At 43.2% G+C, this 22191-nt stretch overlaps 1 protein-coding gene across 1 annotated transcript in view; it reads left to right on the top strand.

The window, feature by feature from the left end:
- Positions 1-22191, top strand: part of LOC115150572 (activin receptor type-1B) — a 32457-nt gene that overhangs the window by 4336 nt on the left and 5930 nt on the right. The window contains exon 2 of the mRNA XM_029694007.1: positions 21208-21453. Coding sequence (XP_029549867.1) covers positions 21208-21453 — 246 coding nt within the window. The remainder of the gene's footprint in view (positions 1-21207; positions 21454-22191) is intronic.

Here is a 22191-nt window from a genome sequence, read left to right as displayed (position 1 = left end):
CCCTTAAACTTCTTACCTGGGAATATTGTAGACTCATGCTAAAAGGAACCACCAGCTTTCATATGTTCTCATGTTCTGAGCAAGGAACTTAAACGTTAGCTTTTTTACATGGCACATATTGCACTTTTACTTTCTTCTCCAACACTTTGTTTTTGCATTATTTAAACCAAATTGAACATGTTTCATTATTTATTTGAGGCTAAATTGATAGTATTTATGTATTATATTAAGTTAAAATAAGTGTTCATTCAGTATTGTTGTAATAGTCATTATTACAAATAAAAAAAATAATCAGCCGATTTTAAATCGGTATCGGCTTTTTTGGTCCTCCAATAATCGGTATCGGCTTTTTTGGTCCTCCAATAATCGGTATCGGCTTTTTTGGTCCTCCAATAATCGGTATCGGCGTTAAATCATAATCGGTCGACCTCTAACCTGTACAGTGTTTGACTTCAGTAACACACCAAACACCTGCTTTTAACACCACTATGGCCCAAGGGTTGTTCCACCTCAAAAAGCACAAAAAATAGGATTTCGAAACCCACCATCTCAGATTGTTCTGAAATATTTTCTGTAGTTAGAAGCAAGTAAGATTAGTATTCCTGCAGCATTATTTTGTTGAAATATAATTTTCTCTGAGAAATTAAGCTAATTGATTGCGCCCTCATTGGCCATTTCTTTTTTTATTATGATTCATATAATATTCAATAAATACAGTACAAAACCTCTGATTTGGACCCCCCCAAAAAAGATACAAATATATTAGTGACAGATTTTCATGCAAATATAAAACAAATCGGAAAGTTGTGTCCATCAACTTGACTTGTTGTGGATTAAAGGCTGTGTGTGACGTAGTGCACATAAATTCCCGCAATAATAAAAAAAAAATTCAAGTTAGTAAGTCATGAGGATTCCAAAGAAATAGTAAAAAGCCACTCGCGAACCCTCACACACCCCATTTCAATCCCAAACTGAGTATACAGTATCAAATAAAGTTACAAAAAAAATCTAATCAATCACAAGGTAACACAAGAAATGTACATAACAGGCTATATACAGGGGGTACCGGTGCCTAGTCAATGTGCGGGAGTACAGGTTAATCGAGGTCATTTGTAAAATGACTATGCATAGATAATAAACAGCGAGTAGCAGCATTGTAAAAACAAAATGGGGAGAGTCAATGTAAATAGTCCAGGTGGCCATTAGTTTAGTGTTCAGCAGTCTTGTGGCTTGGGAGTAGAAGCTGTTAAGGAGCCTTTTGGTCCTAGACTTGGTGCTCGGGTACCGGTGCTCGGGTACCGCTTGCCGTGCAGTCTGACTTTGGTGACTGGAGTCGTTGATAATTCTTTTGAGTCCTTCCTCTGACACCACCTAGTATATACAGTGGATATAAAAAGTCTACACACCCCTGTTAAAATGCCAGGTTTTTGTGATGTAAAATAATGAGACAAAGAAATCATGTCAGAACTTTTTCCACCTTTTAATGTGACCTATAACATGAACAATTCGATTGGAAAAACAAACTGAAATCTTTGAGGGGGGAAAATAAAAAAATCTCACAATCTGGTTGCATAAGTGTGCACACCCTTAAACTAATACTTTGTTGAAGCACCTTTTGATTTTATTACAGCACTCAGTCTTTTGGGGTAGGAGTCTATTAGCATGGCACATCTTGATGTGGCAATATTTGCCCACTTCTTTGCAAAATCGCTCCAAATCTGTCAGATTGCGAGGACATCTCCTGTGCACAGCCCTCTTCAGATCACCCCAGAGATGTTCAATTGGATTCAGGTCTGGGCTCTGGCTGGGCCATTCCAAAACGTTAATCTTCTTCTGGTGAAGCCATGCTTTCGTGGATTTGGATGTGTGCTTTGGGTCGTTGTCGTGCGGAAAGGTGAACTTCAGCTTTCTAATGGACACCTGAAGGTTTTGTGCCAAAATTGCCTGGTATTTGGAACTGTTCATAATTCCCTCCACCCTGACTAAGGCCCCGGTTCCAGCTGAAGAAAAACAGCCCAAAAGCATGATGCTGCCACCACAATGCTTCACTGTGGGTATGGTGTTCTTTGGGTGATGTGCAGTGTTTTCGCGCCAAACATACCTTTTGGAATTATGGCCAAAAAGTTCAACCTTGGTTTCATCAGACCATAACACATTTTCCCACGTGCTTTTGGGGGACTTGATGTTTGTTTTTGCAAACTTCAGCCGGGCTTGGATGTTTTTCATTGTAAGAAAAGGCTTCCGTCTTGCCACCCTACCCCATAGCCCATTCATATGAAGAATACGGGAGATTGTTGTCACATGTAGCACACAGCCAGTACTTGCCAGAAATTCCTGCAGTTACTTTAATGTTGCTGTAGGCCTCTTGGAAGCCTCCCTGACCAGTTTTCTTCTTGTCTTTTCATACATTTGAGGGACGTCCAGTTCTTGGTATTGTCTCTGTGGTGCCATATTTTCTCCACTTGATGATGACTGTCTTCACTGTGTTCCATGGTATATGTAATGCTTTGGAAATTCTTTTGTACCCTTCTCCTGACTGATATCTTTCAACAATGAGATCCCTCTGATGCTTTGGAAGCTCTCTGCGGACCATGGCTTTTGCTCTGAGATGCAACTAAGAAAATGTCAGGAAAATCCTACTAGAACAGCTGAACTTTATTTGTGATTAATCAGAGTCACTTTAAATGATGGCAGGTGTGTAATGACTTCTATTTAACATGAGTTTGAATGTGATTGGTTAATTCTGAGCACAGCCACATCCCCAGTTATAAGAGGGTGTGCACACTTATGCAACCAGGTTATTGTAAGGTTTTTATTTTTCATTTTTCCCCCTCAAAGATTTGTTTGTTTTTTCCAATCGAATTGTTCACGTTATAGGTCACATTAAAGGTGGAAAAAGTTCTGACATGATTTATCTTTGTCTCATTATTTTGCATCACAAAAACCTGGCATTTTAACAGGGGTGTGTAGACTTTTTAAATCCCCTGTAGGTCCTGGATGTCAGGAAGCTTGGCCCCAGTGATGTACTGGCCGTACGCACTACCCTCTTTGAGGATCTGAGGACCCATGCCAAATCTTTTCGGTTTCCTGAGGGGGAAAATGTGTTGTCGTGCCCTCTTCACGATTTTGTTGATGTAGACACCAAGGAACTTAACTCTCGACCCGCTCCACTACAGCCCTGTCGATGTTAATGGGGGCCTGTTCAGCCCTCCTTTTCCTATAGTCCACAATCAGCTCCTTTGTCTTGTCACGTTGAGATGGAGGTTGTTGTCCTGGCACCACACTGCCAGGTCTCTGACGAACACCCTATAGGCTGTCTCATCGTTGTCGGTGATCAGGCCTACCACTTGTTGTCTGCAAACTTAATGATGGGGTTGGAGTCGTGCTTGGCCACTAATCATGCACCCCTGAGGGGCCTCAGTGTTGAGGATCAGCGTGGCCTACTCTTACCACCATGCCAAATCGTTTCAGTGTCCTGAGGGGGAAAAGGTTTTGTCGTGCCCTCTTCACAACTCTCTTGGTATGTTTGGACCATGATAGTTTGGTGATGTGGACACCAAAGAACTTAACTCTCGACCCACTACAGCCATGTCAATGTTAATGGGGGCCTGTTCAGCCTGCGTTTTCCTGTAGTCCACAATCGTCTCCTTTCTCTGACTCGCATTGAAGGAGAGGTTGTTGTCCTGGCACCACACTGCCAGTTCTCTGACCTCCTCCCTATAGGCCATCTCATCGTTGTCGGTGATCAGGCCTACCACTGTCGTCAGAACTTAATGATGGTGTTGGAATCGTGTTTGGCAACGCAGTCGTGGGAGAACAGGGAATACAGGAGGGGACTAAGTACACACCCCTGAGGGACCTCAGTGTTAAGGATCATCATGGCAGACGTGTTGCCTACTCTTACCCCCTGGGGGTGGCCCATCAGGAAGTCCAGGATCCAGTTGCAGAGGGAGGTGTTTAGTCCCAGAGTCCTTAGCTTAGTGATGAGCTTTGTGGGCACTATGGTGTTGAACGCTGAGCTGTAGTCAATGAACAGCATTCTCACATAGGTGTTCCTTTTGTCCAGGTGAGAAAGGGCAGTGTGGAGTGCGATTGAGATTGCGTTATCTGTGGATCTGTTGGGGCGGTATGCGAATTGTAGTGGGTCTGTTGACGTGAGCCATGACCAGCCAAAGCACTTCATGCTACCGACGTGAGTGCCACGGGGCGGTAATCATTTAGGCAGGTTACCTTCACTTCCTTGGGCACAGGGACTATTGTGGTCTGTTTGAGACATGTAGGTATTACAGACTCGGTCAGGGAGAGGTTGAAAATGTCAAGTGAAGACACTTGCCAGTTGGTCCGTGCATGCTTTGGGTACACGTCCTGGTAATCCATCTGGCCCAGCGGCTTTGTGAATGTTGACCTGTTTAAAGCTTTTGTTCACATCGGCTACCAAGAGTGTTATCACACAGTCATCCAGAACAGCTGGTGCTCTCGTGCATGCTTCAGTGTTGCTTGCCTCGAAGCGAGCATAAAAGTATTTTAGCTTGTCTGGTAGGCTCGTGTCAATGGGCAGCTCGCGTCTGGATTTCCCTTTGTAATCTGTAGTAGTTTTCAGGCCCTGCCACATCCGGCTCTGACGCTCGTCTGTGTAGTAGGATTCAGTCTTAATCCTGTTTTGACGCTTTGCTTGTTTGATGGTTCGTCTGGCATAGCGGGATTTCTTATAAGCATCCGGATTAGTGTCCCGCTCCTTGAAAGCGGCAGCTCTAGCCTTTAGCTCGATGCGGATGTTGCCTGTCATCCATGGCTTCTGGTTGGGATATGTACGTACAGTCACTGTGGGGACGACATCGTCGATGCACTTACTGATGAAGCCAATGACTGTGGTGGTGTACTCCTCAATGCCATTGGGTGAAACCTGGAACATATTCCAGTCTGTGCTAGCAAAACAGTCCTGTAGTGTAGCATCTGACCACTTCCGTATTGAGTGAGTCACTGGTACTTCCTGCTTTAGTTTTTGCTTGTAAGCAGGAATCAGGAGGATAGAATTATGGTCAGATTTGCCAAATGGAGGATGGGGGAGAGCTCTGTGTGGAGTAAATCCACTGTGTGGATATTTCTTTTCTCTGGTTACACATGTGACATGGTGGTAAAACTGATTTTAAGTTTGCCTGCATTAAAGTCCCCGGCCACTAGGAGCACCGCTTCTGGGCGAGCATTTTCTTGTTTGCTTATGGCCTTAACCTCTCTGGGCCAGTGGGACGCTCAACAGCCAGTGTAATCCCGTGGCGCGATATTCAAATACCTTAGAAATGCTATTACTTCAATTTCTCAAACATATGACTATTTTTACACCATTTTAAAGACAAGACTCTCGTTAATCTAACCACACTGTCCGATTTCAAAAAGGCTTTACAACGAAAGCAAAACATTAGATGTCAGCAGAGTACCCAGCCAGAAATAATCAGACACCCATTTTTCAAGCTAGCATATAATGTCACATAAACCCAAACCACAGCTAAATGCAGCACTAACCTTTGATGATCTTCATCAGATGACAATCCTAGGACATTATGTTATACAATACATGCATGTTTTGTTCAATCAAGTTCATATTTATATCAAAAACCAGCTTTTTACATTAGCATGTGACTAGCATTCCCACCGAACACTTCCGGTGAATTTACTAAATTACTCACGAGAAACGTTCACAAAAAGCATAACAATTATTTTAAGAATTATAGATACAGAACTCCTTTATGCACTCGCTATGTCCGATTTTAAAATAGCTTTTCGGTGAAAGCACATTTTGCAATATTCTGAGTAGATAGGCCGGCCATCACAGGCTAGCTATTTTTGACACCCACCGAGTTTGGTACTCACCAAACTCCGATTTACTATTAGAAAAGTTTGATTACCTTTGCTGTTCTTCATCAGAATGCACTCCCAGGACTTCTACTTCAATAACAAATGTTGGTGTGGTTCCAAATAATCCATAGTTATATCCAAATAGCGGCGTTTTGTTCGTGCGTTCAAGACACTATCCGATGGGTAAAGAAGGGTGACGCGCCCGACGTGTTTCGTGACAAAAAAATTCCAAATATTCCATTACCGTACTTCGAAGCATGTCAACCGCTGTTTAAAATCAATTTTTATGCTATTTTTCTCGTAAAAAAGTGATCATATTCCGACCGGGTGTCGTTGTTTTCGTTCAAAGAGAGAGAAAGTATACATGGTGTCGGCTCGTGCACGCGCCTCCAGTCTCATTGTCCTCAGATCGACCACTTACAAAATGCGCTAATGTTTTTCAGCCAGGGCCTGCAAAGCCACCATTCATCTTTCTGGCGCCTTCTGAGAGCCTATGGGAGCGTTTAGAAAATGTCACGTCATGCCAGAGATCCCCTATTTTGGTTAGAGATGATCAAGAAGGCCATGAAATGGTCAGAGAGAGCGCTTCCTGTTTGGAATCTTCTCAGGTTTTGGCCTGTCAAATGAGTTCTGTTATACTCACAGACACCATTCAAACAGTTTTAGAAACTTTAGGGTGTTTTCTATCCAAATCAAAACAATTATATGCATATTCTAGTTACTGGGCAGGAGTAGTAACCAGATTAAATCGGGTACGTTTTTTATCCGGCCGTGCAAATACTGCCCCCTATCCCCAACAGGTTAAAGAGTTGGTTGAGTGTGGTCTTACTGCCAGCTTAGTTCTGTGGTGGTAAATAGACAGCTACGAATAATAGAGATGAGAACTCTCTTGGTAGATGGTCTACAGCTTATCATAAGGTACTCTACCTCATGTGTGCAATACCTTGAGACTTCTTTAATATTAGACATCGCGCACCAGCTGTTATTGACAAATAGACACACACCCCCACCCCTCTTCTTACCAGAGTTAGTGTCTCGGTTCTGCCGGTGCATGGAAAATCCCGCCAGTTCTATATTGTCCTTATTGTCGTTCAGCCACGTCTCGGTGAAACATAATATGTAGGTCATCAATTTTATTTTCCAATGATTGCACGTTAGCAAGAAGAACTAATGGCAATGGGAGTTTACTCGCTCACCTACGGATTCTCAGAAGGCTGCCCGATCTGCGGCCCCTTTTCCTGCGTCTTTTCTTCACGCAAAAGGCGTGGTTCTGGGCCTGTTGCAGTGAAAGCAGTATGTCCTTCTCGTCGGACTCGTTAAAGGAAAAGGTTTCTTCCAGTCCGCAGTGAGTAATCGCTGTTCTCATGTCCGTAAGTTATTTTCGGTCATAAGAGACGGTAACAATAACATTATGTACATAATAAGTTACACAACAAAACTAACAAAATAGCACAATTGGTTGGGAGAAAGTAAAACGTCAGCCATGTTCTTCGGCGCCATCAACCGTTCTCTGTCGTGGATGATGTTGGCTTTCCCCGACTGTTTGAGCACCGGTACACTACCAAGTCGGAGCTATTTTTCAGATGTTGCCCTACTGGAGTTACACAGTATTGTTAAATCACATCCATGAGCTACTTGCTATGGGCGTTGCTGCTATTAGCTTCACGACTGACATTTGGTACAGCGACGTCAGCCCCATAAGCATGCTGAGTCTGACAGCACAGTGGGTCAACAAGGATTTTGTACTGAGGAAAGCTGTATTGCATGCTCAAGAATGTGCTGGTTCTCATACCACTGCTGCCATTTTCAATTGCATTTGAGAACATGTTTGAGACTTGGAAACATGAACACACTCCTAGCCCCATTTGAACAACTGACTCGAGAAATAAGATCAACTGCGTCTGCAGCAGACGTGATACCCTCTGCCATGGCATTGAAACGTGTGCTCAACAAAACTGCTGACACAGACTGTGGGGTTAACTTACAAATGTACTCGAGGCTGTGAACAAGTGATTTGGTGGCATACTCTCTGACCCTCTACTGTGTCGCCACCATGCTCAATGCTAGGTACTTCGATGCAGACAAGAAACAGGGTTTACGTGAAATGTTACATATGCAGCTGGACAAGATAGAAATGGACAAAGTGACAGTGCGCACCGAGGAAGAGGGGCCACGGACACACAGAGCTGAAACTTCACTGCTTGACATGTATGATGAAATCCTTGTTGAGAATGAAACGACTGAACAAATAAACAATGAAACAGCAAGTAAGTGAAAGAAATGGGTTTTGATTATGTTTTACTGGTAATGGGGACATGTATAAATGTCAACATAACTTTTTTGTGTGTGTAACCTTTATTTACCCAAGAAAGTCAGTTAACTTCATTGGGGTAGGGGGCAGTATTTTGATGTCCGGATGAAAAGCGTGCACAGAGTAAACTGCCTGCTACTCAGGCCCAAAAGCTAGAATATGCATATAATTAGTATAGATAGAAAACACTCTGAAGTTTCTAAAACTGTTTGAATTATGTCTGTGAGTATAACAGAACTCCTATGGCAGGCAAAAACCTGAGAGAAATCCAACCAGAAAGTGTGGAAATCTGAGGTTTGTAGTTTTTCAATTGATTGCCTATCCAATATACAGTGTCTATGGGGTCATATTGCACTTCCTAAAGCTTCCACTAGATGTCAACAGTCTTTAGAATGTTGTTTCAGGCTTCTACTGTGAATGGGAAGAGAGTAAGAGCTGATTGAGTCAGGTCTCTGCCAGTCGGCCATTATTTTAGTTACGCACGCGGCCATGAGCATGAGCTCAGTTCTCTTTCCTTTATGAAAACAAAGGAATTGTCCGGTTGGAGTATTTTTGAAGATTTATGATAAAACCATCCTAAAGATTGATTCTACACATCGTTTGACATGTTTCTACAAACTGTAATATAACATTTTTGACTTTGTCTGGACTTTAGCGCGCGCGCCTTCTGCATTTGGAATAGTGAGCCTAACGCGCGAACAAAATGGAGGTATTTGGACATAAAGATGAACTTTATCGAACAAAACAAACATTTATTGTGGAACTGGGATTGCTGGGAGTGCATTCTGATGAAGATCAAAGGTAAGTGAATATTTATAATGCTATTTCTGACTTCTGTTGACTCCACAACATGGTGGGTATCTGTATGGCTTATTTTGGTTTCTGAGCGCTGTACTCAGATTATTGCAAAGTGTGCTTTCGCCGAAAATCTTTTTTGAAATCTGACACAGCGGTTGCATTAAGGAGAGGTTTATCTATAATTCTGTGCATACCACTTGTATCTTTTATCAAAGTTTATGATGAGTATTTCTGTAAATTGATGTGCTCATTCACCGGTGGTTTTGGAGGCAAAACATTTCTTAATAACATTACACGCCAATGTAAAATGTGGTTTTATGATATAAATATGAACGTTATTGAACAAAACATGCATGTATTGTGTAACATGAAGTCCTATGAGTGCCATCTGATGAAGATCAAAGGTTAGTGATACATTTTTGCTGTATTTCTGGTTTTTGTGACGCCTCTCCTTGCTTGGAAAATGGCTGTGGTTTTTCTTGTCTAGGTGTTGTCCTAAGATAAATTAATGCTATGCTTTCGCCGTAAAGCCTTTTTGAAATGAGACACTATCTTTAAAATGGTGTATAATACTTGTATGTGTGAGAAATTTGAATTATGAGATTTTTGTTGTTTTGAATTTGGCGCTCTACTATTTCACTGGCTGTTGGCGAGTGGGACGCTACCGTCCCACATACCCCAGAGAGGTTTTAACCTCTCTTGGGTAGGGGGCAGTATTTTCACGGCCGGATAAAAAATGTACCCAAATTAAACGGCCTACTACTCGGGCCCAGGAACTAGAATATGCATATTATTAGTAGATTTGGATAGAAAACACTCTGAAGTTTCTAAAACTGTTTGAATGATGTCTGTGAATATAACAGAACTCATATGGCAGGCAAAAACCTGAGAAAAATCCAACCAGGAAGTGGGAAATCTGGTTCTTGGAGTCTTCAAGTCATTGCCTATCTAACACACAGTGACTTAGGGTTCATTTTGCACTTCCTAAGGCTTCCACTAGATGTCAAGTCTTTAGAAAGTTGTTTGAGGTGTCTATGGTGAACAGAGAGCCAACAAAGGAAGTTGTTGACTATCTTCACTCAGTGCCTCTTTGCTTGACATCATGGGAAAATCAAAAGAAATCAGCCATGACCCCAGAAAACAAATTATAGACCTCCACAAGTCTGGTTCTTCCTTGGGAGCAATTTCCAAATGCCTGAAGGTACCACGTTCACCTGTACAAACAATTAGTATGCAAGTATAAACACCATGGGGCCACGCAGGCGTCATACCGCTCAGGAAGGAAACGCGTTCTGTCTCCTAGAGATGAACGTTCTTTGGTGCGAAAAGTACAAATCAATCCCAGAAAAACAGCAAAGGACCTTGTGAAGATGCTGGAGGAAACGGGTACAAAAGTATTTATATCCACAGTAAAACTATATATCCACAGTAAGTCCTATATTGACATAACCTGAAAGGCCGCTCAGCAAGGAAGAAGCCACTGCTCCAAAACCGCCATAAAAAAAACCCAGACTATGGTTTGCATCTGCACATGGGGACAAAGATCGTACTTTTTGGAGAAATGTCCTCTGGTCTGATGAAACAAAAATAGAACTGTTTGGCCATCGTTATAATAGCCATCGTTATGTTTGGAGGAAAAAGGGGGAGGCCTGCAAGCCGAAGAACACCATCCCAACCGTGAAGCACGGGGGTGGCAGCATCATGTTGTGGGGGTGCTTTGCTGCAGGAGGGACTGGTGCACTTCACAAAATAGATGGCATCATGAGGCAGGAAAATAATGTGGATATATTGAAACAGCATCTCAAGACATCAGTCAGGAAGTTAAAGCTTGGTCGCAATTGGGTCTTCCAAATGGACAATGACCCCAAACATACTTCCAAAGTTGTGGCAAAATGGCTTAAGGACAACAAAGTCAAGGTATTGGAGTGGCCATCGCCAAGCCCTGACCTCAATCCCATAGAAAATTTGTGGGCAGAACTGAAAAAGCATGTGCGAGCAAGGAGGCCTACAAACCTGACTCAGTTACAGCAGCTCTGTCAGGAGGAATGGGCCATATTCACCCAATTTATTGTGGGAAGCTTGTGGAAGGCTACCCAAAACGTTTGAACCAAGTTAAACAATTTAAAGGCAATGCTACCAAATACTAATTGAGTGTATGTAAACTTCTGACCCATTTGGGGATCTGATGAAAGAAATAAAAGCTGAAATAAATAATTCTCTCTACTATTATTCTGACATTTCACATTCTTAAAATAAAGTTGTGATCCTAGCTGACCTAAGACAGGGAATATTTACTAGGATTAAATGTCAGGAATTGTGAAAAACTGAGTTTAAATGTATATGGCTAAGGTGTATGTGAACTTCTGACGTCAACTGTATATTAGCATTTTCACGCTTCATTTTCAAATCATCCTGAAGTATTAAAAACATTTTGTGAAACTCAATTATGTTACTCAAGATGATTTGGATCGCCCCACCCCTGACGTAGATGAGAATAGTCCCTATACTCTCACAGCCTAGTGGCTGTAACTGACAGACCCCCTCAGACCCAAACAGACATTTGTGTGTTAATATCTATACCACACCAAATGACAGCCCCCAAATTACTTTGCTTAACCATTCAAGCCCAGGGGAAACTCTAAACCACAGCTGTACCTTGTATCAATGTTGGGGGGTGAGAAGGTTCCTTCACTTCAGGCCTCTTTTGAAATATGAAAAATCCCTGGCCTTTACAACTCGGCATGTACATCCTTGTTGATAAAGAGCATCAGAGTAAACAAGCTTAAAGACAAACAGGGAATTGTTTGTGAAACGGTCTGATTTGAGATGTTTAAAGAAGAGGTTACAGTGAGAGTGACCAACTCGCGTTCCCTGGGTTTGTGATACGTGGAAAGGGAGAAGTATTTTAGACTGAGGATGAGCTGGACTGTGTAGTAAGATTAAGTACAGTTCATGGGATCTACAAAACAGGCATGTAATTACATTGAGAGATATGCATTTGTAAAATGCTTTCAGCATTAGCCTATCTTTTACCAAATGAGTCATTCAGTAAGTTAGAGGTCTGTTTTCCCCTCTTATCTAATTTCTATCAACTGCATTATCTACACTTCTTCTGTAGTCGCTCATTGATTTTCAATGTTTTTTTCTCCCTCTCAAATTGACACGCTGCATCCTGTCTCCAAGGAATCCTGTGTCAAGACTGAGTATCTGAGGCCAGTCTCCCATGGGCAGTATAACCAGGGGGGAAAATCAAATCAAGTACTCACAAGTTTGGGCTGCTTGCCTATTATGTATCTGGTTTTACTGTCTGTTTGAAAAAAATGGTTACTCTTTTGAACAGACCTCGCTCTGGCCTTGATTGTTCAAAGTATGTTGACATGGAAACATATTTTGTTCCAGCAAAACCTACATGTTCTTCTCACCGATCAAATTAGCATGTTTTCTGGTGCTGGAGTTTCTCAGGCTTGCAGTTTTCCCTCTTGTTTCCAAATCATTCTCCAGCCAAACACTGACCCAACATGGCAAATGGCCATTCCAACACATGAATGTTAACATGCCTCCCCACATCCTCACGGACTAAGTACCATGCGAGGAACACACTGCCTGCTTATCTGAGATCACTGAACCTATGTTTAGAAAGCCAGCTAGAATCAGAAGCCTGAGAGCACAGATACAATAACAGGAGCATGTGCACAAGCGTGCGTGTACACACACATCCTCTGTATCGATCCGAGTGGGGTAGTCGGGGAGGATAGGGTGAGTAGAGTGTTTTTTGCGTGGTGGCGTCTGGGTGTCTTAATCAGTTGTTCCCTGTCTGGGTGCTGCCTGCCTCGCGTGGTGCTCTTTCCTCCCTCCTCGTCTAGAGTATCAGCACTTAACTACACTACCTACAGCAAGTAACAATCCCCTTTCATTTCTCACTACTTTAGCTATTCATGTTTTTGAAGCCTTATATTCAGGGTTCTGGTTACACTTTCAATTAGGCTTCTATCAACATTCAGCTTATTCAGCTTTTTGGGGTCTCAACTTATTGTTGCAAGTTAGTATAGTAGAATACACAAGGTGGAATTTTTTTAATGGGGTCGTGGATCAGCGGTTTTTCTCAATTAGCCCATGTCAAAAATGTTGGGAGTTAGCTGGCTGCTAAACTATCTAAACTTGTTATCATTGTCGAATTACTGGCCGGGGGGGCTACATTTTTTTTCTCCACCCTATGGCAAAATGTGTAGAATTGCAGGAAATTAGCTATAAAACAGCTTATTGTCCTCTCCGCCCCATGGCAAAATGTGTAGAATTGCAGTAAACTTTCTTTTAAACTGTGACATTTTCTCTACATTGCAGAATGTGTAGAATTACACAAAATTAACTCTAAAACATTGGGGGGGGCACAAATGTTTTGCTCACTGTGTGGATGTGGGTCCGCAGACCTGTGAGCAGCTGCGGCCCCTCTATGCACAAGGACTACCTTTTTAACTATTTTGTTGTGTGACAAAACTGCACAGAGTGGCCTTTTATTGTCCCCAGCACAAGGTGCACCTGTGTAATGATCATGCTGTTTAATTAGCTTCTTGATATGCCACACCTGTCAGGTTGATGGATTATCTTGGCAAAGGAGAAATGCTCACTAACAGGTATGTAAACAAAATTTGAGAGAGATAATAAGATCTTTTATTTCAGTTCATAGAACATGGAACCAACACTTGCATTTTATATTTTTGTTTAGTGTAGTGGGCAGTGGTCTTTATTATTATTATTGTTATTGTGTTTTGATGCATTTCTAATACCTTTTAAGACTTTTTTTTTTCTGGTAGATATATTTTTAAACTTTTCCATCTGTTTGACCAGAAATTAAAGCCTTTGCTTATGCCCACAAAATTATATATACAGTACCTTCGGAAAGTAATTAGACCCCTTGACCTTTTCCACATTTTGTTACGTTACTGCCTTATTCTGAAATGGATTAAATAAAACAATTTCCTCAGCAATCTACACACAATACCCCATAATGACAAAGCGAAAACAGGTTTTTAGAATTTGCAAATGTCTAATTTATTTTTAAAAAATGCCTTATTTACATAAGTATTCAGACCCTTTGCTATGAGAAATTGAGCTCAGGTGCATCCTGTTTCCATTAATCATCCTTGATTGGAGTCCACTTGTGGTAAATTCAATTGATTGGACATGATGTCAAAAGGTACACACCTGTCTATATAAGGTCCCTTAGTTGACAGTGCATGTCAGAGCAAAAACCAAGCAATGAGGTCGAAGGAATTGTCCATAGAGCTCCGAGACAGGATTGTGTCGTGGCACAGATCTGGGGAAGGGCACAAAAACATTTCTGCAGTATTGAAGGTCCCCAAGAACACAGTGGCCTCCATCATTCTTAAATGGAAGATGTTTGGAACCACAAACTCTTCCTAGAGCTGGCGGCCCAGCCAAACTGAGCAATTGGGGGGGGGAAAGGGTCTTGGTCAGAGAGGTGACCAAGAACCCCATGGTCACTGACAGAGCTCCAGAGTTCCTCTGTGGAGATGAGAGAACCTTCCAGAAAGACAACCATCTCTACAGCGCTCCACCAATCAGGCCTTTATGGTAGAGTGGCCAGACAGAAGCCACTCCTCAGTAAAAGGCACATGACCGCCCACTTGGAGTTTGCCAAAAGGCACCTAAAGGACTCAGACCATGAGAAACAAGATTCTCTGGTCTGATAAAACCAAGATTTAACTCTTTGGCCTGAATGCCAAGCGTCACATCTGGAGCAAACCTGGCACCATCCTTACGGTGAAGCATGGGGTGGCGGCATCATGTTGTGGGGATGTTTTTCAGTGGCAGGGACTGAACGGCGCAAAGCACAGGGAGATCCTTGATGAAAACCTGCTCAGAGCGCTCAGGACCTCAGACTGGGGCGAAAGTTCACCTTCCAACAGGACAGCGACCCTAAGCACACAGCCAAGACAACGCAGGATTTGCTTCGGGACAAGTCCCGGACTTGAACCCGATCTAACATCTCTGGAGAGACCTAAAAATAGCTGTGCAGCAACACTCCCCATCCAACCTGACAGAGAAGAATGGGAGAAACTCTCCAAATATAGGTGTGCCAAGCTTGTAGCGTCATACCCAAAAAGACTCAATGGCTGTAATCGCCACCAAGGGTGCTTCCAGAAAGTATTGAGTAAAGAGTCTGAATACTTGAGATTTAGGGGGGGGGGGGGAACAATTTAATATATTTTCGAATAGGGCTGTAACATAACAAAAAGTCACGGGGTCTGAATACTTTCCGAAATATGCCTTTTTAATTTAGAGAGAAATTACAGGATCTCAGCTTTCGTTTGACATCCAATTTGACATGCTCCTATGAACTTCACTTGTTCACGCTTGTGGATCATTTCACACCGTGTTAGCCTCGGTGCTCCAATAAATTTCAGTTATTCAGAATTTGACTTAGGCAGTCACCGTCTAGACTGAGTTTAATGACTGCCACAGCTGCTCACGAGTCAACCCCGTCCTCTGTACAAACCACTACTACAACCCCATCCCCTTCTTCCCCAAAACACACCAAAGCCTACCCCCCAAAAAACAGTAATTGCTGCTGGGGATTAAAAAACCTTGAACGCTACTGTGCCACCCCTCAAACCCCTCCCCCCTTCTCTGCCCTTAATTCCCCTACCATCTCCTCTGCTGTTGGTTGGGATTAGCCCCAACCTAATCTCCCCAAAATGTAGAAGCTCCCCCTTTTAGTACTTCCCCACCACTACATCCTGGGTTCACTCCCCTACCCCCAATGATCTCAGTCTGGGTTGGTCAAAGTCCCTGTAATTGGCAGACAAAGGACCAGTATTATGTCACAAGATGAAGGATTATAAAATTGTATGGGCAAAGTCCACTTTTGACTACAGTAACACTGTCAGTAGAGCAGCACTATTTAAAAGCAAGCTGTCAGCATTAAACAGATAGCCCTTTTGTCTTTTGAACTTCACTTCCCCCATGTGTTTACCATTTTTATAGAGCCTGTAGGTTCAGAGTATCAAATGACCAAGGTGTCTTTGAGCTTTCTGTTGATGTTTGCATGTGCAAGAATTTGTAAAATTGCTTGTCATTCAAAATAGAGCCCGACCATAACTAATGAAATTACAGTTAACGAAAATGTATGCTTAATCCAGTATAAACTAATTTATATAATTTATTACTCGAGTCTAATTCTACAGCACAATTGGCCTGGACCCTTTGCTGCCGACACGGAGTCCCGCCGATCTAACCGTCCGAGGGGTTTTCAGACTCTCCCGTTGCGACGTCCCCCTGAGGCCCATCTGCTAGCCTGCTGCTAGCCCCGGCCTGCTAGCTGTCTGAATCACAATGCCTCCAGCTCGCCTAGCTACTCACTGGACCCTATGATCACTCGGCTACATATTCCTCTCCCTAATGTCAATATGCTTTGTCTATTGCTGTTTTGGTTAGTAATTTTGGTCTTATTTCACTGCTCAATATGCCCTTATGTTCCACCCCCCACACATGCGGTGACCGCACCTGGCTTGAATGGTGCCTCTAGAGACAAAACCTCTCTCATCGTCACTCATTGCCTAGGCCTACCTCCACTGCACTCACATCTTACCATACCCTTGTCTGTACATTATGCCTTGATTCTATTCTTCCTCACCCAGAAACCTGCTCCATTTACTCTCCGTTCCGAACGCACTAGACGCCCAGTTCTTTTAGCCTTTGGTCCCAGCTCTCTGCAGGTCATTCACTAGGTCCCCCCGAGTGGTTGTGGGATTTTTGCTCACCGTTCTTGTGATCATTTTGACCCCACGGGGTGAGATCTTGCGTGGAGCCCCAGATCGAGGGAGATTATCAGTGGTCTTGTATGTCTTCCATTTCCTAATAATTGCTCCCACAGTTGATTTCTTCAAACCAAGCTGCTTACCTATTACAGATTCAGTCTTCCCAGCCTGGTGCAGGTCTACAATTTTGTTTCTGGTGTCCTTTGACAGCTCTTTGGTCTTGGCCATAGTGGAGTTTGGAGTGTGACTGTTTGAGGTTGTGGACAGGTGTCTTTTATACTGATAACAAGTTCAAACAGGTGCCATTAATACAGGTAACGAGTGGAGGACAGAGGAGCCTCTTAAAGAAGAAGTTACAGGTCTGTGAGAGCCAGAACTCTTGCTTGTTTGTAGGTGACCAAATACTTATTTTCCACCATAATTTGCAAATAAATTCATAAAAAATCCTACAATATGATTTTCTGGATTTTTTTTCTCATTCTCATAGTTGACGTGTACCTATGATGAAAATTACAGGCCTCTCTCATCTTTTTAAGTGGGAGAACTTGCACAATTGGTGGCTGACTAAATACTTTTTTGCCCCACTGTATATCCATCCTGTCCTGCCTTTCTAAAATCTTCGAAAGCCAACTTAATAAACAAATCACCGACCGTTTCGAATCCAACCGTACCTTCTCCACTATGCAATCTGGTTTCCGTGCTGGTCAAGGGTGCACCTCAGCCACGCTCAAGGTCCTAAACGATATCATAACCGCTATCGATGAAAGACAGTACTGTGCAGCCATCTTCATCGACCTGGCCAAGGCTTTCGACTCTGTCAATCACCGCATTCTTATTGGCAGACTCAATAGCCTTGGCTTCTCAAATGACTGCCTCGCCTGGTTCACCAACTACTTCTCAGAGTTCAGTGTGTCAAAACGGATGGCCTGTTGTCTGGACCTCTGGCAGTCTCTTTGTGGGTGCCACAGGGTTCAATTCTCGGGCTGACTCTTTTCTCTGTATACATCAATGGTGTCGCTCTTGCTGCTGGTGATTCTCTGATCCACCTCTTCACAGACAACACCATTCTGTATACTTCTGGCCCTTCTTTGGACACTGTGCTAACAAACCTCCAAACGAGCTTCAACGCCATGCAACACTCCTTCCGTGGCCTCCAACTGCTTTTAAATGCTAGTAAAACTAAGTGCATGCTCTTCAACCGATCGCTGCTCGCACCCTCCCGCCCGACTGGTATCACTACTCTGGACGGTTCTGACCTAGAATATGTGGACAACAACAAATTCCTAGGTGTCTGGTTAGACTGTAAACTCTCCTTCGACTCACATTAAGCATCTTCAATCCAAAATTAAATCTACAATCAGCTTCCTATTTCGCAACAAAGCCTCCTTCACTCATGCCGCCAAACATACCCTCGTAAAACTGACTATCCTACCAATCCTTGACTTCGGCGATGTCATTTACAAAATAGCCCCCAACAGACTGCATCCAGTTTGCTCAGTAAAGTATCACAGTGCCATCCGTTTTATCCCCGCACAAAGGCGGAGGTAGCGGTCCTGCTGCTGGGTTGTTGCCCTCCTACGGCCTCCTCCACGTCTCCTGATGTACTGGCTTGTCTCCTGGTAGCGCCTCCATGCTCTGGACACTACGCTGACAGACACAGCAAACCTTCTTGCCACAGCTCGCATTGATGTGCCATCCTGGATGAGCTGCACTACCTGAGCCACTTGTGTGGGTTGTAGACTCCGTCTCATGCTACCACTAGAGTGAAAGCACCGCCAGCATTCAAAAGTGACCAAAACATCAACCAGGAAGCATAGGAACTGAGAAGTGGTCTGTGGTCCCCACCTGCAGAACCACTCCTTTATTGGGGGTGTCTTGCTAATTGCCTATAATTTCCACCTGTTGTCTATTCCATTTGCACAACAGCATGTGAAATGTATTGTCAATCAGTGTTGCTTCCTAAGTGGATGGTTTGATTTCACAGAAGTGTGATTGACTTGGAGTTACATTGTGTTGTTTAAGTGTTCCCTTTATTTTTTTGAGCAGGGTATTTTGATTTGTTTAACACTTTGGTTACAACATGATTCCATGTGTTGTTTCATAGTTTTGATGTCTTCTCTATTATCCTACAATGTAGAAAATAGTAAGAAATTAAGAAAAACCCTTGAATTAGTGTCAACTTGACTGGTACTGTACATGCATGCATGCATGCATACATACAGTACCAGTCAAGTTGACACACCTCTTTACTTTTTCCACATTTTGTTGTTACACCCTGAATTTAAATTGGATTGAGATTTTGTGACTGATCTACACACTATCCCATAATGTCAATGGGGAATTTTGTTTTTAGAATTTTTTACAAAACTGAAATGTCTTGAGTCAAGTATTCAACCCCTTTGTAATGGCAAGCATAAATAAGTATGGGAGTAAAAATGTGTCTGTGGCCAATAATGGTTGTTCAACAACAAAGACCAGGGAGATTGCCCAATGCCTCACAAAGAAGGGCACCTATTGATAGAGGGGTAAAAAATAAATAAGCTGGCACTGAATATCCCTTTGAGCATGGTGAAGTTATTCCAAAACATGCATCCTGTTTGCAATAAGGCACTAAAGTAATACTGCAACAGCAAAAAATGTGGCAAAGGAATTCACTTTTTGTCCTGAATACAAAGAGTTATGTTTGGGGCAAACACAACACGTCACTTAGTACCACTCTTCATACAGTATTTTCAAGCGTGGTGGCTTCATGTTATGGGTATGCTCGTCATCGGCAAGGACTGGGGAGTTATTTAGGATTAAAAGAAATGTAGCCTGATAGAGCTAAGCACAGGGAAAGTCTTAGAGGAAAACCTGGTTCTGTCTGCTTTCTAATAGACAATGGGAGACAAATTCACCTTTCAGCAGAACAATAACCTAAAACACAAGGCCAAATATACACTGGAGTTGCTTACCAAGACCACATTGAATGTTCCTAAGTCCTAGTTATAGATTTGACTTAAATCAGCATGAAAATCTATGGCAAGACTTGAAAATGTCTGTCTAGCAATGATCAACAACCAACTTGACAGAGCTTGAAGAATTAACACAAATAATAATGTGCAAATCATGTACTATCCAGGTATGCAAACCTCTTAAGACTTATCCAAAACACATATTGACTCGGTGGGTTGAATACTTATCTAATCAAGATGCACTGAGTGTTCAAAACATTACGAACACCTACCCTATCCATAACTTAAACTGACCAAGTGAAAGCTATCACCCCTTATTGATGTCACTTCCACTTTAAATCAGAATAGATGAAGGGGAGGAGACAGGTTATAGAACGATTTTAAAGCCTTGAGACATGGATTGTGTATGTTGAGGGTTAAAGGGCAAGACAAAGGATTTGAGTGCCTTTGAACGGTGTATGGTAGTAGCTTTCAGTGTGTCAAGAACTGCACTGCTGTTGGGTTTTTCACACGCAACAGTTTCCTGTGTGTATCAAGAATGGTCCACCACCCAAAGGACATCAAGCAAACTTGACACAACTGTGGGAAGCATTGGAGTCAACATGGGCCAGCATCCCTGTGGAACGCTTTTGACACCTTGTAGAGACCATGTCCCGATGAATTGAGGTTGTTCTGAGGGCAAAAGGGGGTGCAGCTCAATTTTAGGTGTGTGTGTGTGAACTTTTTTTTTTACTCTGTTAGAGGACCCGGGAAAAAAAGAAAATGACTCTTACGCGGCCTGCCCAAATGGGCTCGGGAGAGGCGCAGGTTGAGTCATGCGTCCTCCGAAACATGACCCGCCAAGCCACGCTCCTTAATGCCCGCCTGCCAGCTGCACCAATGTGTCGGAGGAAAACACCGTTCAACTGATGACCGAAGTCAGCCTGCAGGCACCCGGTCTGCCGCAAGAGCGCGATGAGCCAGGTAAAGCCTAACCCGAATGACGCTGGGCCAACTGTGCACTGCCCTATGGGACACCCGGTCACGGCCAGTTGTGACAGAACCTGGGATCGAACACGGGTCTGTAGTGACGCCTTAAGCACTGAAATGCAGTGCCTTAGACCGCTACGCCACTCGGGAGGCCCCTCCATCCAAGAATTTAAATGGCAGAGACATTTAAAATGGCCACAATTGTTTTGTGGCCCGCCACTGAGCGTGTCTTTTGAAGATGTCGTGCAGTTTGATTTACAGTTGATCCACTGTTTCTGGGATGAACCACCTCTGTAGGGTAGGGGTGTTACGCTGTCGGGCTGTTTTTTCATTTGGAGGAAAAATGTGATAAACACACCGTTAATCTGTTTGTCTGTAGTCCTATGCTTGGTGGCACTGCTACTGTCTGAGAGCCCTCTGCTGGATATGTACTTGCATCTCATACAGTGGAGGAGTGAAAAAATGTCACTTATGTGTCAATGCCGGACACAACTTCATAAGCAATTACAAAATATTGAAATACTCTGTCTCTCTCTGTTTACAGCTTTGTGGTGTAACTGCACCACGGCCCAGTGTCAGAAGACTGGCTCCCAGTGTGAGACAGACGGGGCCTGCATGGCCTCCACGTCCTTCATCGACGGCCAAGAGCAGCACATTCGTATCTGCATCACCCGGGACAAGCTGGTACCCCCGGGCCAGCCCTTCTACTGCCTGAGCGCTGAGGGCCTCCTCAACACACACTGCTGCTACACTAACTACTGCAACAGCCTCGACCTCAAAGTGCCCTCTGGTGAGCTCCACACATTCCACAGGGATAGGCTATCTGCTGCCACAGAAGACATGGGTCTCAAACATAGTTCACAGAGTTGTGTTTGGGTTGTTATGTTTACTCATTAAATATATACTCAACAAAAATAGAAATGCAACATGTAAAGTGTTGGTCCCATGTTTAATGAGCTGAAATAAAAGATCCCAGAAATGTTCCATATGCACAAAAACATATTTCTCTAAAATGTTGTGCACAAATTTGTTTACATCCCCGTTAGTGAGCATTTCTCCTTTGCCAGTATAATCCATCCACCTGACAGGTGTGGCATATCAAGAAGCTGATTAAACAGCATGATCATTACACAGGTGCAACTTGTGCTGGGGACAATAACATTTCCCCAGCACAATGTGCAGTTTTGTTACACAACACAATGCCACAGATGTCCCAAGTTTTGAGGGAGCGTGCAATTGGCATGCTGCCTGCAGGAATGTCCACCAGAGCTGTTGCCAGAGAATAAGCCGCCTACAATGTAGTTTTAGAGAATTTGGCAGTACATCCAACTGGCCTCAGACCACATGTAACCACACCAGCCCAGGACCTCAACATCCGGCTTCTTCACCTGCGGGATCGTCTGAGACCAGCCACACAGACAGTTGGTGAAACTGAGTTTGCACAACCAAAGAATTTCTGCACAGACTGTCAGAAACCGTCTCAGGGAAGCTCATCTGCGTGCTCGTTGTCCTCAACACGGTCTTGTAT

The sequence above is a fragment of the Salmo trutta genome, chromosome 16 (genome assembly GCF_901001165.1).
Source record: "Salmo trutta chromosome 16, fSalTru1.1, whole genome shotgun sequence".
Lineage (NCBI taxonomy): Eukaryota > Metazoa > Chordata > Actinopteri > Salmoniformes > Salmonidae > Salmo > Salmo trutta.
The sequence above is the reverse complement of the archived record's forward strand: the minus strand, read 5'-3'. Positions and strand labels throughout refer to the sequence as shown.